This window comes from Acomys minous, assembly GCF_964271855.1.
Source record: "Acomys minous genome assembly, chromosome: 6".
In the NCBI taxonomy this organism is placed as follows: domain Eukaryota; kingdom Metazoa; phylum Chordata; class Mammalia; order Rodentia; family Muridae; genus Acomys; species Acomys minous.
Window position 1 is genome coordinate 65,403,384 of NC_140487.1, and position 21,670 is coordinate 65,425,053.

General features: G+C 42.1%; 2 protein-coding genes across 2 annotated transcripts in view; both read right to left on the minus strand.

The window, feature by feature from the left end:
• Positions 1 to 18,809, minus strand: part of LOC311599170 (uncharacterized protein) — a 35,221-nt gene extending 16,412 nt beyond the window's left edge. Inside the window, exons 1-3 of the mRNA XM_084784846.1 lie at positions 18,728 to 18,809; positions 17,748 to 17,882; positions 14,869 to 14,925 (exon numbers count right to left, since the gene is read on the minus strand). Coding sequence (XP_084640972.1) covers positions 14,869 to 14,925; positions 17,748 to 17,775 — 85 coding nt within the window. The 5' untranslated portion in view covers positions 17,776 to 17,882; positions 18,728 to 18,809. The remainder of the gene's footprint in view (positions 1 to 14,868; positions 14,926 to 17,747; positions 17,883 to 18,727) is intronic.
• LOC311599010 (taste receptor type 2 member 41) lies at positions 2,394 to 6,117 on the minus strand. Its single transcript, XM_084784709.1, has one exon. The coding sequence runs from the start codon at positions 3,884 to 3,886 to the stop codon at positions 2,960 to 2,962; it is 927 nt and encodes a 308-aa protein (XP_084640835.1). The 5' UTR covers positions 3,887 to 6,117; the 3' UTR covers positions 2,394 to 2,959.
• Positions 18,810 to 21,670: the final 2,861 nt, after the last annotated feature.

Here is a 21,670-nt window from a genome sequence, read left to right on the forward strand (position 1 = left end):
CCACGTGTACATTGTGTGTTTCAACCCTTAAAACTATTAGAAAGTAGCTACCCTATTTAACATACCAGGAAAGTGAGACATGAATGATCAATTATATAAATTATAAACACATAATAACATAATACATCTGGGGTTTTTTTTAACCTAACAAGTTGGTCCAAATTAAAGGTGTGGGGTTGGAGAGACGGCTCAGAGGTTAAGGGCTCCTCCAGAAGTCCTGAGTTAGATTCACAGCAACCACATGGTGGCTCACAACCATCTATAATGTGATCTGATGCTCTCTTCTGGCCTGCAGGTGTGTGTGCTGGCAGAACACTGCACACATAATAATAAATAAATACATCTTTTTTAAAAAATTAAATAAGCCAGGTGTGGTGGCACACGCCTTTAATCCCAGCACTCAGAAGACAGAGACAGGCAGATCACTGTGAGTTCGAGGTCAGCCTGGTTTACAAAGCAAGTCCAAAACAGCCAAGGCTACACAGAGAACCGCTCTCTAAAAAACCGAAAACCAAAATAAATAAATAAATTAAATTAAATTAAAGGTGTAAAAATAAGCTGCTTGGTGGTAGGAGAACACATTGTTGCAAACCCACAGAGGCAATTCTTTCAAAAGTAGATAGCTGTATGCCATTTGACTAAGCCCATTTCATAGAATGTGCACGCATGCAAGCATGTGTGTGTATGTCTGTGTGTGTGTGCATTTCTTGTGGAACATGTATGTGACACATGCATATGAATGTGCAGGTGTACATTACCACGTGTTCACATATAAAATCCAAAGCAGGATATTGTGTAACTTCCTCTTTCACCTTGAGATAGGGCCTCTCACTAAACCAGAAGCTCTCCCCTTTTCCTAGGCTAGTCTACCAGCAACCTTTTAGGATCTCCTGGTCTCCATTCCCCAGTGTCGTGGTTCCAGGCCCGCACAGCCATACACAGCTATTTATGGTGTTGCTGAGAATCCAAATTTAGGTCCTCATGCTTGCAGAGCAAGCCTTCTTATCTGATGACGCAGATCATCAGTCCCTGTATTGTCCTAATATCAAAAAATAAAAAACACCTGGATGACCACACAGGACTAAATCTTGCTCCATGAAAAAGAAGGAGGAGGAGGAGGAGGAGGAGAGGAAGGGGAAGGAAAAGGAGAAGGAGGAGAAGAAGAAGAAAAAAAGAAGAGGAGGAGGAGGAGGAGGAGAAAGAAAATGTCTGCCCACACAAGCAGGCCTCTGAGGTGTACTGTGAAATGAGGAGAGTCAAGAACTGAGCAGTGCACATATTACACAACCATTTGCATAGAGAGATGCGGCATAGTCAATAAGGCATTTGGTTATGAGAGTAGAGTTACTGGTTCATAAGTCAATGGACTGGTTCTTTAGGTAGGTATTAATACAGAATATTACATTTCTAGAAGCACAAACCCAAAACTGATTTTAAAAAAAAAGTGCACACAGGCTAAGTAGAAGGGAGATTTTTTTTCCCCACATATGTGCATCAATACAGTTTGAGTTCTTACCATTTCAATATATAACATATGAAAATGTTTAAATTAATACGAAGAACCATTTTCTCCAACACTGCAAGCCACAGCCCATGTTCACTTAGTCAATAGCCAACAGGGCAACTGTTTTTACTCTGGGGGACAGCTCAATCTCTCTCTATCAGGAATCCAGTTGCAAACTGGTTTCTGAAATGTACAAGTTGATGGCTTTTAGCAAAAGTTCTTTTCTCATATAATGCCAGAGAGAGAGAGAGAGAGAGAGAGAGAGCTACAGAATGGCTACAAAAGGGTAAAAGAAATTACATGATTCAGAGATGCCCCCACTGAAGGCAAGAGCGATGAGCTGGCATGAACTATCAAGAGCTTTTTGTTCTGTCTTACAAACACACAGATCCAACCACATTTTTTTCTAAAATTACTTTTCAAAACATTTATATAATAATTAGAGCAAGTTATTTTTAAAAACAATGTTTGGGACATTTATTACAGTGACTTTTTAAAATGGCATTTGGATATAAAATAAGAGTCTTAAATCTGTTTTTCTGAACGAAAGATCATGTTTATTTAATTCAGATGTGGCTTTGTAGCATTTGCTTGAGGGAAGTAAAAGAGCTCCCAAAGAAAGGAAAATAAGGAAATCACAATGGTCTTTTTTTTTTTAATAATGAGCAAAGAAAGCTAAAGAGAGAAGAAAATTAAAGGAAGGAAAAGGAAAGTGTCAATGAGAAATGAAACATAGTAGCAGCAAAATTTTCCCAGTAATCTTCACAAAACTAAAGCCAAAGTTTCCAGATTTGACAAGAGACATATAGTCTCCACAGGGTAAAGAGTGATCAGGACTCCTTGACGCAGCCACAGCAGCCACAGCAGCCACAGCAGCCACAGCAGCCACAGCAGCCACAGCAGCCACAGCAGCCACAGCAGCCACAGCAGCCACAGCAGCCACAGCAGCCACAGCAGCCACAGCAGCCACAGCAGCCACAGCTATGTGTCATTGGAGATCCCATACAGACGGATACCCGGTTTCAAGAACACTGTTGCTTCCCCGCTACGCACATACATCCTAGTACATCTGTGACACAAACATCTTTTCTTTACTGCCCCGCCCCCCAGTAGACAGGCAAGAGATGATCCAGTTGATCACGCCTGTACCCTAAAGAATTAATCAGTAACAAAGTCATAACAGATAAGAAAGCAACAGAACATATTATATTTTGCACTTCAAGTCAATACTGGTCCACGATTCAGAATCTCCATTTTCCCAATATCCCAAGATAAGGAAGAATGCTCAGAGAAATGCTCTGTATTTTCCTCTTCCCTTTCCCACGAAGGAGCCCCATAGCATGAGCCCATGTCTGCCTATGAAGAAGACATTTCCATGTAGGTGAGTTCACTTCCAAAGAAGGTTACCCTCAACTGAGTCTTTTGAAATGGCCTAGACAAAGAAGAGTGTGTCTTCTAGGGCACCCAGAAACCCCTGGCCAACAGGAGTAGCTGCCTAAAGGTGCCTCGAAACCTGAGATTATTGGTGATGAGGATAAATGGGTGCACAGACATGCACAAGTGAAGTGTAATTTGCCAGGGCCAGTACCACTCCGTATCTGAGGAGATGATGACTGTAGCATCAACGACCATGGACACAAATGACAGCGCATAAAGAGCCAGGAATGAGATGAGTGACCTCAGAGCTCTGCTGTGAGCCTGGGAGCTGGGGTCCTGCAAGCTGTGGGCATTGTTCTGCATTCTCTGGGTGTGTCTCCTGAGAGAACTAATCAACAACAAAATTGAGACCAGAAAAAGAGAGCAAGGAATTGAGATGGTGACAAGTTTCAGGGGCATGAAATAGTCTATCTCCAGCTTTCTATTCCACTCCTTAAAGGTTGTGTTCACAGAAAATCTTCTCCTTAAGAACGCCTGATATATAGTATGGTTTCCCCAAAAGAACAGCAGAGTTACGATGAAGGATGCTAGAATAGAGCCCAGTAGGAGCCAGGGCACCAATGCTGGGAGCCTCCACTTCAACCACAGGAAGGCAGGATGGGAGAAGTTAGCAATCTTGATACAGAACAAGACACTGAGCCAGGTGCAAAACCAGAAAGTGGCTGAGTTCAAGAAGTCCCAGTAGAGACTAATGAACTGCCGGCCAAGACCCCTGGAGTACTCAACCAGGTACAGGAAGTAGCAGAAACTGTTCACCAGCCCAACACACTGCTGGCAGAATCGGGAGGCACCCATACTGAGGAGGATCATGTCCGAGGGGAGCAGCCTACCGCATCGTAGCCATTCCCTGCTCAGCATCACCACGATGAAGCCGTTGGCCAGGATCCCCAGGAAACAGAGCAGGACAAAGATGGACATGAAGAAAACTGTTAGTGTTGATAGCATGTCAGCCCCTCCTGTAGTCACCACTGGTTGTCTTGGCTCCTGGCCTCCTCCCTGTCCTTACCCACAGTCCCGCACACTCCCTTCTGGAGATGTAAGATAAGTGGTTGGCTTCTGCATCTGAGCCAGAACTTGAATGGGAAGGATGCTAAGGCAGTAGATAAAAGGTGTGCTCTTGGCTCAAATATGATGCAAATATCTCCTGGTCTTGGGTACCAAGGGGAACCAGCTGCTCATGATTTGCCTTCTCTGATTTTGCCTATATGCTGCCATGCTTCAAATAGCATCAGTGGGAAGGGATTTTTATTCTTGGTAACTAAGCGCCATCTTTCTTATCTCATCTTTGGACTATATGACCACTCATCTTCCTATTAGGTGTAGATAAACAGGTAGGTAGGTTGGTAGGTAGGCAGGCAGACAGGCAAGCAGACAGATAGATGCATACATGCATAGATACATAGATGCATAGATATCTGGTACAAGGAGATACCTAGGGAAAAAATCATGACACTAAAGAAGTCTATCCTACCTGAGTTTCCCTGCCGTACATCTACCTTCACTCATGAATAGCAACCCCTTCAAAGTCAATACCTTGGTCTACTTTTCTACTCAAGTCACTACTTAAATCCCCTATTGTTTCTAAAGTATAAGTGATTTATAATCACCTAAGCTTTTCTCTTAGGGAGAAACTGTATTTCCTTGTGCTTGTAGGACTGAGTGCATCAGTTTCCTACTGAATATTGTTTGGACAGCACTTAGGTCCAAGAGGCTGTCCTCAGTCTTTACCAAGTGGCCAATGACTTACTTCATTAGACCAGCAGAGGGCAGTATGAGCAAGACAGAAACAACACAATCCTGGGACAGTCAACCTACCCTCCTTTGCCTGTAGTATTGACTGGAAACACACAGCTCTGTTACAGATTGCACAGCATTTCGGACTCCTTTGACTAAAATCAAGTCACAGCTCTTATCAACTGGGAAAGTGAGGGATCCACAAAATCCCAAAAGTCAGGATTGATGTTCACGAAGTCCACCTTCGCTCTGCCACAAAGACTCAAGGGAGCCCCTGCCTATCAGCGCCAACATTAAAGAGATCCCAACTAGACCATATTGGAAAGTAAAACTACTTTGACATATCTGTCATCTCAGAGGATTATTTTTTCAATTATTTGTATGTGTGGCAAAGACACATACGATCTACTCTTTTAGAAAATAGTAAGTATATACCTTGGTATGACTGGCTGCTGTCACATGATTGTACGTTCAGCCTCCAGGACTGACGTGCTTAGCATGGCTGAAATTTTGTACCCCATGACTAACAGCTTTCCCTCCATCCTTTTATCCTAGATCCCTGGCAACATTACTCTACTTTTTACTTCTGAGAGTTTGATTATTTTAGGTACCACATGTAAACTCCCGCAGTGTTTGTCTTTCTATGTCTAGAGTTCTTTGCTTAATTTAATGTCTTCTAGAGGGTAATGTTCATTTATGTTGCTTCATATAGCAGTATTTTTTTAAGGCTGACTAATATTCTATAATGGTCATATATCATGTTTTCTTTATCCATTTACTTATTACTATTTTCTTAGGTTGTCTCCATATCTTGGCTACTGTTACTGAGAGTGCAATGGACACAAAAATGCAGCTATCTCTGATTTATGATTTCACTTCCTTTGGATATTTGCTGTTACAAATTGCTGTTTGGGTATGCTTGGTCCACACCAAAACTCATGATGGACCTTGGTTCAGAGGTCAGACATTCATTAAGAGAAAGTAACTCTTTCACATACATTTTCACTCTTTGTAGGACTGGGTTGATATCCTTAAGAATCTAAGGTGACAGTGGTGTCTCTCTGATCTCCCTTGATGTGTGACTCTCTTCCACATACACCCATTTACCTTTCACTTTGCTCACATGACACTGTCCTTCACCAGAAGCTAAGCAGACGCCAACACCATAATCCTGAGCTTTTAAATTCTGAGTCAGAATAAACCTTCTCTTTAGAAGTTGTCCAGCCTAAGGGATTTTGCTAGAGTAACAGAAACTGAACCAAGAAATAACATACATCCAGGAATAATGGAACTGTTAAATAATAAGCTAATAGATAATTCTCTCTCTCTCTCTCTCTCTCTCTCTCTCTCTCTCTCTCTCTCTCTCTCTCTCTGTCTCTCTCTCTCTCTCTCTCTGTCTCTCTCTCTCTCTCTCTCTCTCTCTCTCTCTCTCTCTCTCTCTCTCTCTCTCTTCTCTCTCTCTCTCTCTCTCTCTCTCTGAACATCCATAATGTTTACCAAACTGGCTGTGCCAATTTACATCCCAACTAATGCACCTAGGAACTTGTTTTCTCTGTCCCCTCCCCAACATTTATCTCTTTTTGGTAACCACTAACAGGTGTGAGGTAATGTTTCTCCCAGGTTTGAATTTGCATTTCTCTGAAGCTGATGATGCTGGGCAGAGTTCATGCATTTCTCATCTGTGTGTACGCCACTCTTGAAAGTTATCTCCTCAGATCCTTTGCTCATGTTTAAATCAGGTTATTTGAGGGATGATTTTGCTATTGAGCTGGGTAATTCCCTTACCTTTCTTCTTCCTTAGTGAAGAAACCAGTCTTTCTATATTGTGTATTCTTGACACCGAGTCAAAGTTCAGTCGCCTGCATGTGTGTAAACATGAGTGTGAGCTCTGTTGTGTCTCGTTGGTCTATGTGTTGGATTTTATTCCAGTACCGTCTTGTTTCCATTCTTTTGGGCTAGTTACCGGAAATGTATTGTGTGGCTTCTGTTTTGTATTTCTCTGATCTTCTGTGTCCATATAATCTTGTGTGCAATGATTTCATCCACTGTATTGATTGTTTCCATTGCTGTACATGGGCTTTTTAGTCTGATATAATCCTCTTTCTCTATTTTAATTTTCCTTGTCTGTGCTTTCTGTGTGATATCCTAAAGCTTAGATCACAAACTAATGTCAAGAACTATTCATTTATCTTTACTTCTTAGAGTTTTATGATTTAAGATCTTAAACTTGAGCCAAGGCTATACAGAAAAATTCTGTCTCAAAAAAAAAAAAAAAACCCAAAACAAACCAAAATCTGAAACTTGAGCATTTAACCTATTTTAAGTCAGTTTTATGTATCATATAATATAATGGTCTGGCTTCATTTTTCTACCTGTGGATATCCAGTTTCCCCACTTTCCATAGAACCATTTATTGAGGAGACCATCTTTTCCCCACTGTACAGTCTTGGAACTCTAGTCAAAATTCAGTTGACGAAACATGTGTAAACTTATATCTGAGCTTTGTGCTGTGTCTCATTGTCTATATGTCTGGTTTTAAGTACCATATTGTATGCATTCCTTTCGGATGGTTACTGGAGATTTATTGTGCTCCTTTAGTGCTGCATTTCCTTGACTTTTGTGTTTGTATAATCTTGGGTGTGAATTCTGTATAGTCAAAGAAGAAATTATCTTTCCAGGTTCTACAAATTTGGGGGGTCAAAGAAACCACACAAAAACAAACAACTAAAAGTCAATCCAGAGATGATGACCAATCAAACTTATCCCAGCCCTTGAGAAGTAGAGGCAAGCAGATGAGAAGAAGTCCATAGTCATCCGTAGCTCCACCGCGAGTTGAAAGTCAGCTTGAGCTACATGAGACCCTGGAGCAGGAGCAGAAACAAACAAAACATAAAAGTTTTTAAGATATGAAAAGGTATGAAGTCACAGGCTAGATGTGACATCACGCTCTACTTATAGGGAGCACAGCAGTGGCTCCCAGGGATGTAACAGGGCCTGGCGTAGAGGGACCACAGAACTCTGGGCAGCTCCGTCACCAGCTGAGGTTGAGGTTGATGCAAACTGCAGGTAACCTCAATGGAAAAAGCTTCAGGTGTGTCTCTGATGGTGAAAGGCTGCTAGAATCGGCAGTGAGAGCCACCAGGGGCCTCCTGCTCCATGGTGCACTGTGGGTGGGGAGGGGCACTGCAGCTAAATACCTCTCTCCGTCCTTCAGCGGCGATGATCTGATGACCACTAGCAAGGGTCAAAGACAGTAAATGCTCCCTATACTTTTCTGTGTAGCCGTCCTAGTTTTTGGCCTCTGCTGCACAGCTGCAGCTTATTAGATTCTGGAATTCTCCCAGAACAACTGTTATCAGTGGGAAGTTACTATGACCCTTAGTCTGCCATCTTGTTCCAAAAATATTTTCTGAGTGAAAATAAATTCAAGTTAATCTACATTAAAAGATTTTTTTGTTTAATACTTCAATGTATTCAAATTTATCTGTGGCTTTTTTTCAAACATTCACACTTTTTTTTTAGAATATGATTTTATTATGAAAGCATCTCCTCAGAAAATTGGTCCAACTAATAATGTGAAAATTGTTATCCCCACAGTGTAATATCAACATGCACATCTGCATGTTTTAAGCATCTCTACTTACTTATAATGCCTAATTCAATGTAAGTACTATGTAAGCAGTATGCTGGACTTGATTTTATTTTTAGGTAATAATGACAAGAAAAAGTTCCTTACATGTTCATTACACATACAGTATTGGTTGTGCTTTCCAAGAGGTCAAACTACCACTGTGTGAAAACTATGTTCTACAGTAAAAAGAGCAATTCGACTGAAATCATCTGAATGTGCATTCTTAGATTGATTGATTGATTGTATATGAGTGGCATCAGATCACATTATAGATGGTTTTGAGCCACCATGTGGTTGCTGAGAATTGAACTCAAGACCTCTGGAACAGCAGGCGGTACTCTTAACTACTGAGCCATCTCTCCAGCCCTGGATATGAATTCTTATCTTTTTTATATTGTTTTTCATTTGTTTATCTACCAAATAACGTATTTATAGATGTTTGTTTGTGAATCAGGGGACTCCTCTCAGAACCATGCGTGTGCTAAGGAAGTATTCCAGTACTAATCCACGTCCCTCGCAGCCAACACAATATTTATAAGAACTTCTCGCTGGCACTATCCTGGTCCTTGAGCCTATAGCAGTTGCCCATCCAAGTAAATCTTAGCTTTTATGAAAACTGAAGTCCTATAGAATATAAGTGACAATAAGCAATTTATTAGTTCTTTAAAGAAAATAAAAGAATATTCCTGGAGATTGCTGGAGAGTGAATGTTGTCCCTTTGTACTTATGGGAGATGAGAAGGTCAGGAAGAAATTTTCTCAAGGTAATATATGTAAGCTGAGAGCCCAGGAACGCAGAGCCACGCTCCGTACCAGGGTTCATCCTTGTAGCCTTATCTCATTGTAACTATAGTCATTCTCCCTCAGTGTTATCTTAAACTTGATTCCAAGAGAATACCAATTCCGAGAGAGAGAATACGAGCCAAAGCAGAATGCAGAGCTTTTCTTTTCATTCTGATCACACAGATTATCAGAAGATCGCCTCAAGTAATAAAGCAGCCTTGACCTGTTCATCCGATATGTAAACGCTGGAGAACAAGGTGGCAGCACCTTCAGCTCCTCTGAGATGGGCTGATGCTGAGGGACAATGGAGAAGGGGCCAGGAGAACCTTCTGGCCCTAGTACCAAGAGTCTGTGTTCTCCAATATCTCACCAAGCAGCCGGTGTCTTACCCTATGTCTTAGCCTGGGCTTCTATTGCTGTGATAAACATAACAAAAAGCAACTAGGGTTGGGGGGCTGGGGGGGGGAGAAGTTTATTTGGCTCACAGGTGACCCTGAATCACTGAGGAAAGGGAGTACAAAACCTCAAGGCAAGAACTGAAGCAGAGACCACGGAGGAGAGCTGCTTACTGGCTTGCTCTTTATAGCTCGCTCAGTCATCTTTCTTCAGCTAAGGACTGCTGTCCCAGGGGTGGCACGAGATGGGGCCATTACTCAAGAAACTGCACTGTAAACCTGAGCACATATCAATCTTCTGGACTCATTTCTCAGTCGAGGCTCCCTCTTCCCAGATGACCCTAGCTTGTGTCAAGCTGACAAAAACTAACCAGCACACCCTCTACATCCTTCTGACAAAGCGAGACCCCAAATCTGTTAAAGACTCCTGGATGAAGACCAGACACATTAAGCTTCGCTGATTTTATGACGGAACCTCGTGGTCCCCACAAGATTTGAGGTGAAAAGCAAGAAGTCCTTGCCTTTCTCCACCAAGTACAAGATGAGACCCAGCAGAGCTTCATCAGGTATTTAATCTTTACAAAATATTCTCTCCAACAAGAATAAATTAATAAAAAATGCTATTATATTAAAAAATATTCTCTCCATAACCATCTTGTCCATCTATTTGTCTGTTCTTTATCAAAGGGCTTTAGAGGCGTAGGTCTTTGTGCATCTACTTTGCAAATCTGGAAAGGCTAAACTGGAGGAAATTTCATGTCCTCAAGTATTTGCTCCTCATTAAAAAAAAAATAAGTGTTTAGCATCATGGAAATAAAAAGCAACATCAAGAAATTTATGTTGGCCCTGGGAAGGAATTGGAATACTATTCTAGTGTAATCAAAATTTGTTTGAGGGTTTAAAATAAGGAATAGCTGATGAAATGTATCTCTTTGAGTGGATCCCCTGGACAACTATGTAAATCCCAGTTGAGTGGGTTAGAGTGGAAGCAAACAGGCAGAAGATACTACCCTGGGCTGCACAAGTAGACCAGAGCGTTTCCTTGGGTAGAAACCCAAGGAGGGCAAAGCAATGGTGAGCTGAGGTGCTGTTGCATTATGAAAGTAGAGCTGATATTGGAGTAAGAAAAAGAAAAAAGCTCCGGCACCAATTCTAAAGCTTCAACTTTAGTCACTAGAGAGATCATGGAGTCATTTTCTGAGGTGGGGAGGAATGGAAGAACATGTCTGGGAGTGGAAATCTGTTTTGGTCATGTAGCACTTGAGATGCCTGCTAGATATCTAAGTTGAGACATGAGCTAGACAATTGAAATGTAAGTCTGGATCTCAGTAAGCAGCAAGGGCTGGTGTAACAGGTTTGGAGACTCAACACTTACATAGTATTTAAAGCTATTAAACAGGATGAGATCATCTGGGCAAAGAATGTTGGTGGAGACTGTAAAGGGGGCTGGAGTTAGCATTACACCTTCAGCTTTTAGGGGGTGGACACCCAAGGATCCAACTGGGCTGAAAGTAACATTAGAAAGGTTCTTCCACCGTGAGCTTACACTGAGAACAAAAGAAAGAAGAAACAGAAAGGTGGGGATGGCAGCACTGGAGTGGAAAATATACCTAAGAGTTTCTATGCTGGGCCCCCAAGATGATCTGTACCCAGAGATTATAGGCCATGTGTTCTGCTTTGACATCTACATGAGGCCAGCGTTTTCTAATGTTTCAGTTGCCCTCAGCTTCCAAACCCAGTCAAACACAATAGATTCGTCAGTCTTGAGGATAGCATTTTCCCGGAGCCTTACACACTTACTGTTTCATCAGAAAAGGCCGGTTTATTATCCATCCATTATATAGAATCATTTCATCACATGTCTCTCAGAAAATAGTCCAGACATATTGGTATAAAGACTAAGGTAGTCTCATTGGAGAGAAAAACAAGCAGACAGTATAATTAATGATTAAAAAATAATAACCATAAATTTATATTTGTGATTGCTATGCCTCCTCCTGCTTTATCCAAAATGCTTTAAATATATTACTTGGATTTTTACATAAACTCAATGAGTTTCAAAAATGGTGGTAAGATAGGTCCAAAACTCAAAATTGATCATGTCTCTAAATGTGAGAACTAAAGCTATAAAGTTCTTAGAAGAAACCATTAGAGTATATCTCCATGACCTGGGTAAAACAAAGTGTTCTTGGATATAACATTGAATTATAAATGTCTGAAGAGAAAAATAAATTTGACTTAATCAAAATTATTTGTCACCATAATCTGAAATAACAACCACAAATGATTAAAAAATATTTATACAAGTCACAAATCTGTGAAGTAATTTGTATCCAAAACATGTAGAGCTTTTAAAATTCAGCAATAGAAAAATATATGAAATTAGTGATGGAAATTTGGTAGGAAAAGAAGGAAAAAGAGAGTAGATGGAGTGGAACATCAGAGAGGAGGAAAGGATAAATGTGAAGAGAATCTATCATATATATTTGTCAAAGAACATGTTCATTAAAAGATTGAATAGAACTTTGTCCACAGGAGACAGAAATGGCTAATAAACACAGAAGTCAGCAGTGGGTGTTTTTTGCTGTTATAAATTAAGCATAAATTGTTAGCTGTAGTTCATGTATGATCATGTTTCTCAAGTGTAGACTTAGCAGTTACAACTGTACTATCCCAGGCTCTTCAAATCCTTGTGGGACCACATTTGTAGGAATAGAAATTATTAAAATTTTTTGAATATATATTTATTAATGTATTCCTATTACATGTCAATTGTTATCCCATCCCTTGTATCCACCCATTCCTCCCTCCCACTTTCCCCCTACTCCCCTCCCCTATGACTGTGACTGAGGGGGACCTCCTCCCCCTGTATATGCTCATAGGGTATCAAGTCTCTTCTTGGTAACCTGCTATCCTTCCTCTGAGTGCCACCAGGCCTCCCCATCCAAGGGACGTGGTCAAATATGGGGCACAAGAGTTCGTGTGAAAGTCAGTCCCCACTCTTCACTCAACTATGAAGAATGCCTGTCCATTGGGTAGATCTGGGTAGGGGTTCGAAGTTTACTGCACATATTATCCTTGGCTGGTGCCATAGTTTGAGCAGGAACCCCAGGGCCCAGATCCGCCTGTCATAAAAATTATTAAATTTTCAAACAGATCACTGTATAGTTGCCTTTTTAAAACAGACACCCAAATCTCTCAGCTCTGAACTTTCTACATCCCACTTTGCTTTCTGCCAACGCCGTCCCCACTCCATGTGAATTTGAGGATGTCCCCTACGGCCATATCACCCTAAACACACCAGACCTCATCAACAATGCTTTCCTCATACCCCATTATTATTCAGGGATGGGCTATAACATAGACTGCCCAGTAAGAGTGTTTTAAGCCAGGCCAGAGGTACTGTCAGTAAAGCATACCTGACCCAAGCCATTTATGCAATGAAATACAACGTGGTTCTTTTTTCTTTGTAGTTGAGGAGAGAAAGCCAGAATGTCACAGTCAGTCTAGCCTGGAGTAAATCAAATATCCAATAGTGGCTGTCTATGAAAGCCATGTGCCAAAGAACTACTGGCTTTTAAGCACTAAGTACAATTCCCAGGTGAGAACTAACAGAAACGAGAGTTTCCTCTCATTTGGCAGAGGGTAGCCATCAAAGCTGTGCAATGCATACATTGCAACAAAGAGTGCTGAGAACAAGGGACTGCTAAGTTCTCAGACATCTATTCCGCGGGCTCCAAGGTGAAGGGGACATCATGGGAAAAGGGTGAGGAAAGACTGTAGAGCCAGAGGGTGGGGAGGAATACTATAAACTGATAGCCTCTAAATAGGACACACAATGATGGCCGTATACATCAGTTGAGGAAATGACTTCTTAGTCATCCATGAGCCAGGAAGAGGAACTCAAGACTCAGATTAGAATCAAAAATCAAACCCAGGAAGATAAGCAGTGGTTTTTGGCCATGCAGAACACAGAGTACTGGCCTACAGAAATATGAACTAATAAGAGAGTGCTGTTCAAACCATGGAGCTTGACATTTATTTTGTAGCAATAGTGAATGAATTCAGTCTCTTTAGCAAATTCTTTGAAGCCTACAGTGCAGACCATTAACTAGTGTTAATAATGACCAGAATCCAGGTGTGGCTGTGCATGCCTTTAATCCCAACACTTGGAAGGTAGAGACAAATGGATCTTTGTGAGTTCAAGGCCAGCCTAGTCTACAAAGTGAGTCCAGGACCACCCAGGCTCTGCTACATACAGAGACCCTGACTCCAAAAACCAAAATTAATTAATTAATTAATTAAATTAAAAAAGAATGACCAGAAAGACCATATTACTTGTCTCTGTCTCCATCCCCAATATTTAGATAAGGATTTAATGTAGTTTTGCAAATACACGTATCCGAATGTTTGGATAGAATATTGACACCAGCATATTTTGACTGGAAAATATCATCCTCATTTGGATTTTAACAACATTTGTGAAATGTGTAAAATGCTAAGCAGTTAATCTCCATTATCACAGCTTATTCCCACAACAGACAGTGGGATAGGACTCAGCACAGTCATAGCTTTAAAAAGACATGTTCAAAGGAAGTACATGACTTCTTCAAGCTCACTATAGGAAGATCTTCTCATTAGATTTTGATTTTTTTTTCTGTTATAAATGTTATACTCTGTCCATTATGCCAAAGTTATCAAATCTACTTCACTGTATGTGCGATAGACAGAGAAGAGAGATATCACTAAGATGATGCAAAACTATGTGAATTTAAACAGTCATAATAAGATTGCCCAAAGTGACAGACAGCAACTAACAGTGCCTGGGCCTGTCTTGGATAATAAAATATGTGTCTGTAATAGTTTCAAATAATAAGTGTTGTCAACCTATCTGAACATATGCTGCTTGGGACACGGTATTATAGAGCAGGAAAGCCCAGACAGAGTACACAGATAGGATCAGCCTACCCAATTTTCTTTGAATGTCTGCAACAACAACCCTCATATTGTAGATTCTAAACAATGAGGAAAAATGGAAAGATCTTGCCCAGAATCTCTTCCTATTCTGATTCTCCTTCTAAGTCCCACAAAGGGTCACCTGCACCGTGATAGAACAGTCCAGAAACATAACTGTATTCATTTCATCCCGGTTCCATTTACATTTTTGTGATGATGTAAAAATAAAATTCAGTTAGTGACTGGTTGAGCCAAATATTTTTGCTCCACAGCATGGTATGAGTGCTTTCCTTGTGTTACAGCGCACTTCCTGCTATTTAGGTGTCCTGAACTTTGCCATCTGTCAAAATAGATGATATCTCTTGTGGAATGGAAAGAATTCTATGCTTGCTATTCATTGCCTGATATTTTTTCATGCATCTCACTTACCTTTATATTTAAAAACTCTCTTTTCATAGTCATAGAAAGGCCTTCTTGTGGCTGTCACTGCAGACAAAAAGAAGGTCACAGAATGTCAAAAGATAAAATAAATATACTTCCCTAATTTTGTACAATTATATTTGTGTGTCCGGTATGTTGGAAGTACATGTTTTTGTAGAACGCACATAGACTAGCACAATTCAAACGGAGAATAAGCATCTAGAGAGCGTAGTGGGTGTTAACTGCTAAATCTCTGGGGATTTACAGAGATTCTAAATTTATTTATTTTTTATTGGAAATAGGTTCTTCTCTCATACGATGCATCCCAACCACGGTTTACTTCCTCCACTCCTCTCGGCTACCCCCAGCACCTCCCCTCTCCCCTAGATCCACTTGTCCTCCATCTCCCTTAGAACCTGCCCCCAAGAGACAAAAACCAAACACAACAAAACAAAATACAACAGGACAAGAGGAAAACCCTCACAGTGAGGCTGAACAAGGCAACCAAACAGGAGGAAAAGAGTCCCAAGAGCAGGCAAATGAGTCAGAGACACACCTGCTCCCACAGTCAGGAGTCCCACAAAAACACCAAGCTAACAGCCACAACATAGACACAGAAGACCTACTGTAGACCCCTATGGATCCCATGCTTTCACCTTCAATCTCTGTGTGCACACGTGAGCCTTGCCATATTCTCCTGGTGTCCTCCCATCCCCTCTGACTCCTGCAATCTTCCCACTCCCTCTTCCACAGTATTCACCAGGCTCTGAGGGAAGGGACCTGATGGACATCTCCAAATTAGACTCTATCTGCATACTATCCGGCTGTGGGTCTCTGCATCTGCCTCCGTCTGCTATCAGAGGAAGCCACTCTGGTGATGACTATACAAGGCACTGGTCATTAGAGTTACCTCACTCGGGATGATTTTTTTTTCTTTTTCTTTTTCTTTTTCTTTTTCTTTTCTTTTTTCTTTTCTTCTTCTTCTTCTTCTTCTTCTTCTTCTTCTTCTTCTTCTTCTTCTTCTTCTTCTACTTCTTCTTCTTTGTATTTTGAGACGGTGAGACAGGGTTTCTCTCTGTAGCCTTGGCTGTCCTGGACTCACTTTGTAAATCAGGCTGGCTTCAAACTCTCAAAGATCTGCCTACCTCTGTCTCCCAAGTGCTGAGTGCTGGGATGATTTTTTTTTTCTGTTTTCATCCCATTTGCCTTCAAGTCTCATGATTTTATTTGTTGTTTTTTTTTTCTTTTTGTTGGTTCTTTGTAAATTCCACAACATGAACCCCAATCCCACTTGTCCCCCATCCCTTCTGCCCTTGCAACCTCCCCTCCCCAAAAAGAAAACTTAAAAATCTCACCATGGAAGCTAGAGTGTGTCGCAGTGTGTCCCATGGCTTACCCTTTGTCTGCACATTTTAACTTGCAGCGTTCATTGCCGTGAGTCGCTGGTGGTGCCAGGCCTCTGGCTTCTGCTATGCTATCAATCCTGGATCCTCACCAGGACTCTCCCTAGATATCCAGTTGTCCCCTTGTGTATTGGAGATCCTGTGGCTTTGGATCTGCAGGATCAGCCCCTTCGTGTGCTCCAGCAGTTTATAGATAGGGTAAATGTTGGGGTTAGCCAACTCAGATCCCTAGATCTGGGGCCTCAGTTGTACCTGAATTGGTCAGCTCACCAGCTCTCCCATACTCACACCACCAGGGCAAGCTCTTCAGCACTGCCCAGGCTAGCTCACCAATGCTGTAGGCAGCAAGGGGCAGGACCAACTCTCCTACTCTCATGCCCTCAAGAATGCTCACCTGTGCCTTCATCACAAGGGCAAGCTCTACTGTGCTGCCCAGGTGAGATGCAGGGCACCCTTTCCTGAGTGCTACAGCAGGCAAGGGGCAGGGCCAACTCCATACAACTCTTGGATATTAACATGGTCCCAGGTGGCAGCCCAGACCAGGGATGTCTGCATGACTTTTGATGAAAGTATGAGTCACAGACATGGAGATTCAGACCCCTGCCGCTGCATGGCCATGACCCAGACATGATCATCAGTGTCAGCTTGGGTCTGGACTTCATCATGACCTCAAGGAACATGGCAGGCTACTCAGTTCTGCCTCTCTTCGTAGTGTCTTTCAAAACCTTCTGCGTTTCTTTCTCTCCCATTACTCCATCACATACTTGCATATTGTAGTGGCTCCCACTGCGGGCAGGCCTCTGGGTGTCTTCTGCCCACCCACAGGTGTCATTATTTTAACAGCTGAGTAATACTCCATTATGTAAATAGACCACATTTTCTTCACCTATTTTTCAGCTGAGGGACATATAGAAAGAGTGGTGGATGCTAACTGCAATTATCTCTGGGAATTCATAGAGATTTTTAAATTTCTTTAAAATTCAAATTTTCAAGTTTTCTGTAATGATCACATTACCAAAAAAGAACATTGACGTTTTTAAATAGCTAAACATTTGTGATACTACTATCCCAATTCATGTTAAATTTCATTACCAATATTATAGCATTGAGAAATGGGGACTTTGAGGACCATACTAAGCCGTGGGGACTGGATGAGTACCTCTATAAAAGAGTGTGAAGGGAGGATGTTGCCTTCTGCCCTTTTGTTATTTTTGTCCCTGTGTCTTCCATGTTATGAAGATCAGTGCTTGGATCTAAGACGTCCCAACCTCCAGAGTGGCAGCAAAATAAGTGTCTGTTGTCTATAAATTGCTCAGGGTTGCCTATCTTCTCATAGCAGTAGGAATAGAGTAAGACTGATGTATTTAACAAACGCTAAATGCCTCTGTCTCCTTATTAACCTTAAGTTGTAAGATCCTACGACAGAAAGAAGGGAATAACATGGCATGTGGAAGAGGGTTGACGAACGGGTGGAGCAGGGCTCACCTGATAGCAGCATCACAGGTCCCACCATTTGGAAGAGCCAAATACTAATCTCTTGAGACGTAATTACTTCTGCCAGCCATCTATTTTGATGAATTGGCCCAACTAAACCTCTCAGCACATCCGCTCTGCCCCTCTCTGCAGACACATAGGGCCGCTATCAATCACCAGCACTACTGTCTTATCAACCCATCAAAGTCTGAGGACCACAACTCTTACTTCCCTCCAGTGCATACAGAATCTGCAAGGGTATTGCCATTACAGAAGGCATCACATAGGAAGGCAGAAAGAATTACCACTTGAACTAGAATCGTTGTTTGTTTGTTTGTTTGTTTGTTTGTTTGTTCTTGTTTTTCTAGACAGGGTTTCTCTGTGTAGCCTTGGCTGTCCTGGACTCTCTTTGTAGACCAGGCTGGCCTCGAACTCACAAAGATCTGCCTGTCTCTGCCTCCCTGAGTGCTGGAATTAAAGGTGTGCCCAGATGAACTCTTGACTGCAAGGTAATGTCACTCATTCTCTCAGATCTGTCACTTGTGTCCCATGGTTTACTTCTCTTCAACTCTAGGGTCATCTCTGAGCAGCTAGTGTTTCCATTTGCCAATTTCAGCTTGTCAGCGGGGTCAGGAGGCCTGCTGAAGGTGCAGGGTGTAGAGCATCCAAGCGGCTGACTCTCGTTTGTGTTTTAGGAATGAGCCCCTGACTATCCTAGTATGAATTCCCTAGCCCTGGCCCCACAGGATTCCCTATATTCAGAGAAGCCATTCACAAGTTCCAAACTGAGAGTGAAGTGAAGACATCTCTTGGAGAGCTGACAGCTTTACTTCTCAAGGTTACGTCATGACTGATTGTTTTGCTACCAGGGTGATCAGGAAAACACAGAGGGGAAATGAGGGCACTCCTTGAAAGAGGACAGTGTCGAGAAACAAGGAAAAAAGCAATAGGGACTAACAATGTAGGTCAAAAACAGTGGCCCCAGGGCTTACCCAGGCAGGAGGGGAAATGCCAAAAAGCAGCGTTTTTCCGGGACACCTGTGGACTTCTTAGACTGTCTGCTTTTCAGTAGACTTTAAAAAAAAAAAAAATGTTTATTTATTATGTATACAGTGTTCTGCCTGCATGTACACCCACACAGAAGAGGGCACCAGATCTCATTGTGGATGGTTGTGAGCCACCATGTGGTTGCTGGGAATTGAACTCAGGACCTCTGGAAGAGCAGCCAGTGCCCTTAACCTCTGAGCCATCTCTCCAGCCCTTTTCAGTAGACTTTAAACAAAAGCTGGCTCCCAGTGTTTGAAATAAGCAAGCAAATATGGATGGGAAAGTAAGAAAAACATCTCTAGGTTTCAATCGGTTTTTCCTAAGAATGAATGCTATTGATGTCAGAGCAGGAATCGTTTGCCCCAAACTTTGTGGCTATAGAGCCCTTTTGATGTGAGAGAACCAGAGCTAACTATAGGTGCGCTCCAGAGGAAAGCAGTTCTTGGACGCATGCGCAAGGCACATACCACCTTTGGAACTTTCCAGAACATTGAAGTGGTGCTCCATAAAGCAGTGTCCAAGCTGCTCCCACATCTGAAGGGCTTTGTGTTCCTTGCAGCCTGGGTGCTATGCAGTGTCTTCCTCTCTTTCACAGCATCAGTTAAAAATGTTGCTAAGAACTTACTACATATATCTCATATCATATTATATACCCCAGCAACACCAATACCCCAATTAACTGCAGCTCTTGATCCTTTTTTTTAAAAAAGTATGTATTACCATTCAACTTCTGATTCTCAAAGGGATTTGCACAAAGACTGCTTGCTGAATCCAATGTAAAATCTGACTCATCTGAACACATGCTGCAACTGCAGCTGCGGCTCTGGGTCTTACAATAGACACGTCATTCTCCAATGGGCAAGCACGGTTTTCTTCAACTCCCACATCGCAGCACAACAGAGCACCTGTCCTGTGCCTGAGGTTTAGCTGCTCTTCCTTTTTCTAGATAATCTTGATCTGTGGCCACATCTTCTGGAGGAGATGCTCCCAGCAGCTAGTAATCTGAGGGAAGAGGCTTGGTAAGTCCTGACAGCAATATCCACATTTTCATCTTCTGGATTTTCCTCATGGACTACTGAGGGATCTGTGCATGTGACACGCCCCCCCCCCACGCCAATGTAAAAATGTCTTAAGATTAAGACAGGAGGATGTAGAGCTGGAGACCACCCTGGGCTACTTAGCAAGGCCTGGTCTCACAAAGAAATATAAAAGGAGCCGATGAGGTGGCTCCGCCGGTGAAGACAGCGGCTGCCAAGCCTGATGACCCCGAGTTTGATCCCCAAGACCCATACAGTGGGAGGAGAAAACTGACTCTTGAAAGCTGTTTGATATGCACTCTTGTAGCCTCCATGGAAACTCAAAATAAGTAAGTGTGGTTAAATTTTAAATAAATAAATAAATAAAGTGGAGGAATTTTTTAAAAACATGAGGAGGAAAATAACTGGCATAGTGATTGCCTGTAGTACCAGCACTTGTGTGTGTGTGTGTGTGTGTGTGTGTGTGTGTGTGTGTGTGTGTGTGTGTGTATGAGCAGCCTTTCTGTTGAGGCCCTGAAATCTGGTCCCGGTTCTGAAGGTTGAGAATGACTTTTTGAGAACAATTATAGTAATCACAATAATAGATTAACAAACCTCAGCGAGCATAAAGGAATGTTCCTGATTCGCCTGCATACAAGGCACTGGGGCCTAACTTGAGAAGCGAACTCCATCCCCAGCTTCTTATAAAGTCCTTAAATATAGTAAAGAGGAGTGAGGAGTCCCGAACCCAGATCCCTTCTAACTGTGAATCTTTAGATTGCCTATTTTTCTTCCCCTTTGAAGCTTCCCACCATTAAAGACAGTACAGTCATGCATTGCTTAACAACAGGGATATTTTCTAAGAAATGAGTCACTGGGCAGTTTCATTTGGCACGCACCTCCCAGAGTACACTCACCTAAACCTGCATGGGGCAGGAGGTCACTCCCCACAGCCTCCTGGTGCACCAGGAAACGGGGCAAATGAAGATGTGTGTGTGAGGTTGTGGCTGGCAGAATGTGCATACTGTCTTACTGTAAGCTTTCCATTTATAAACAGTAACACACTCTAAAGTAACAGTAAAACACACAGCATGATAAATCCATAAAGCCATTGGCTTTCATTATCAAATATTACGCATTTATATAATCGTGTTGTTGTGCTCCTGTGTACACCAAGTGTGTTCATACCAGCATCCCCACAAACACACGAGTAGTTCTTCATGTTACAACGTCTCTATGAACTCTTTGCTATCTTTGTTTTGTGAGATCTCCCTCGTATTCATAGTCCACTCCTGAAGAGCCTGCCATGATGCAGCAGCACACAGTATGGTCTTTCCGCATTAGAATTGGGTTGAACTTACCATTATTAGTGATCCAAGTCATGACACCCCAAAGAGTTTGTCAGCAGAAAGCCACTAACCTCAAATGTGAGTTCTAAATCCTCTATCCTTAGAGATGGAAAGCGATCTCCCCCTCACTTGAGGAGGCAAGGTGCCTCAGTAGTTAGAGTACTTGACTTGCAAGTAGGAGGATCAGAGTCCAGATTCCTACTGTAGCATCAGTGCCAATGCAGATGTGTGGCCCTTTGTGCAATCCCACTGCTAGGGAAGTGAGGTAGGGGATCCCTCGAGCAAGCTGGAAAATTAAACTACATGAACCAGTGACCTCTGATTTCAAATAAGAAACTCTGTCTCAACATCAGGGGAGGCAACGATCAAAGAGGACATTAAACCTGAGACTCTGGCCTCCCTGTGCACGCACAAGCATGTACCATGCATGACAAAACAGAGAGAAGGGGAGGCAGAGAGAGAATTATATTAGTTCTAATACAAAAGGCACAAAAATCTATTGGCACAGAAATAATTTTTCTTT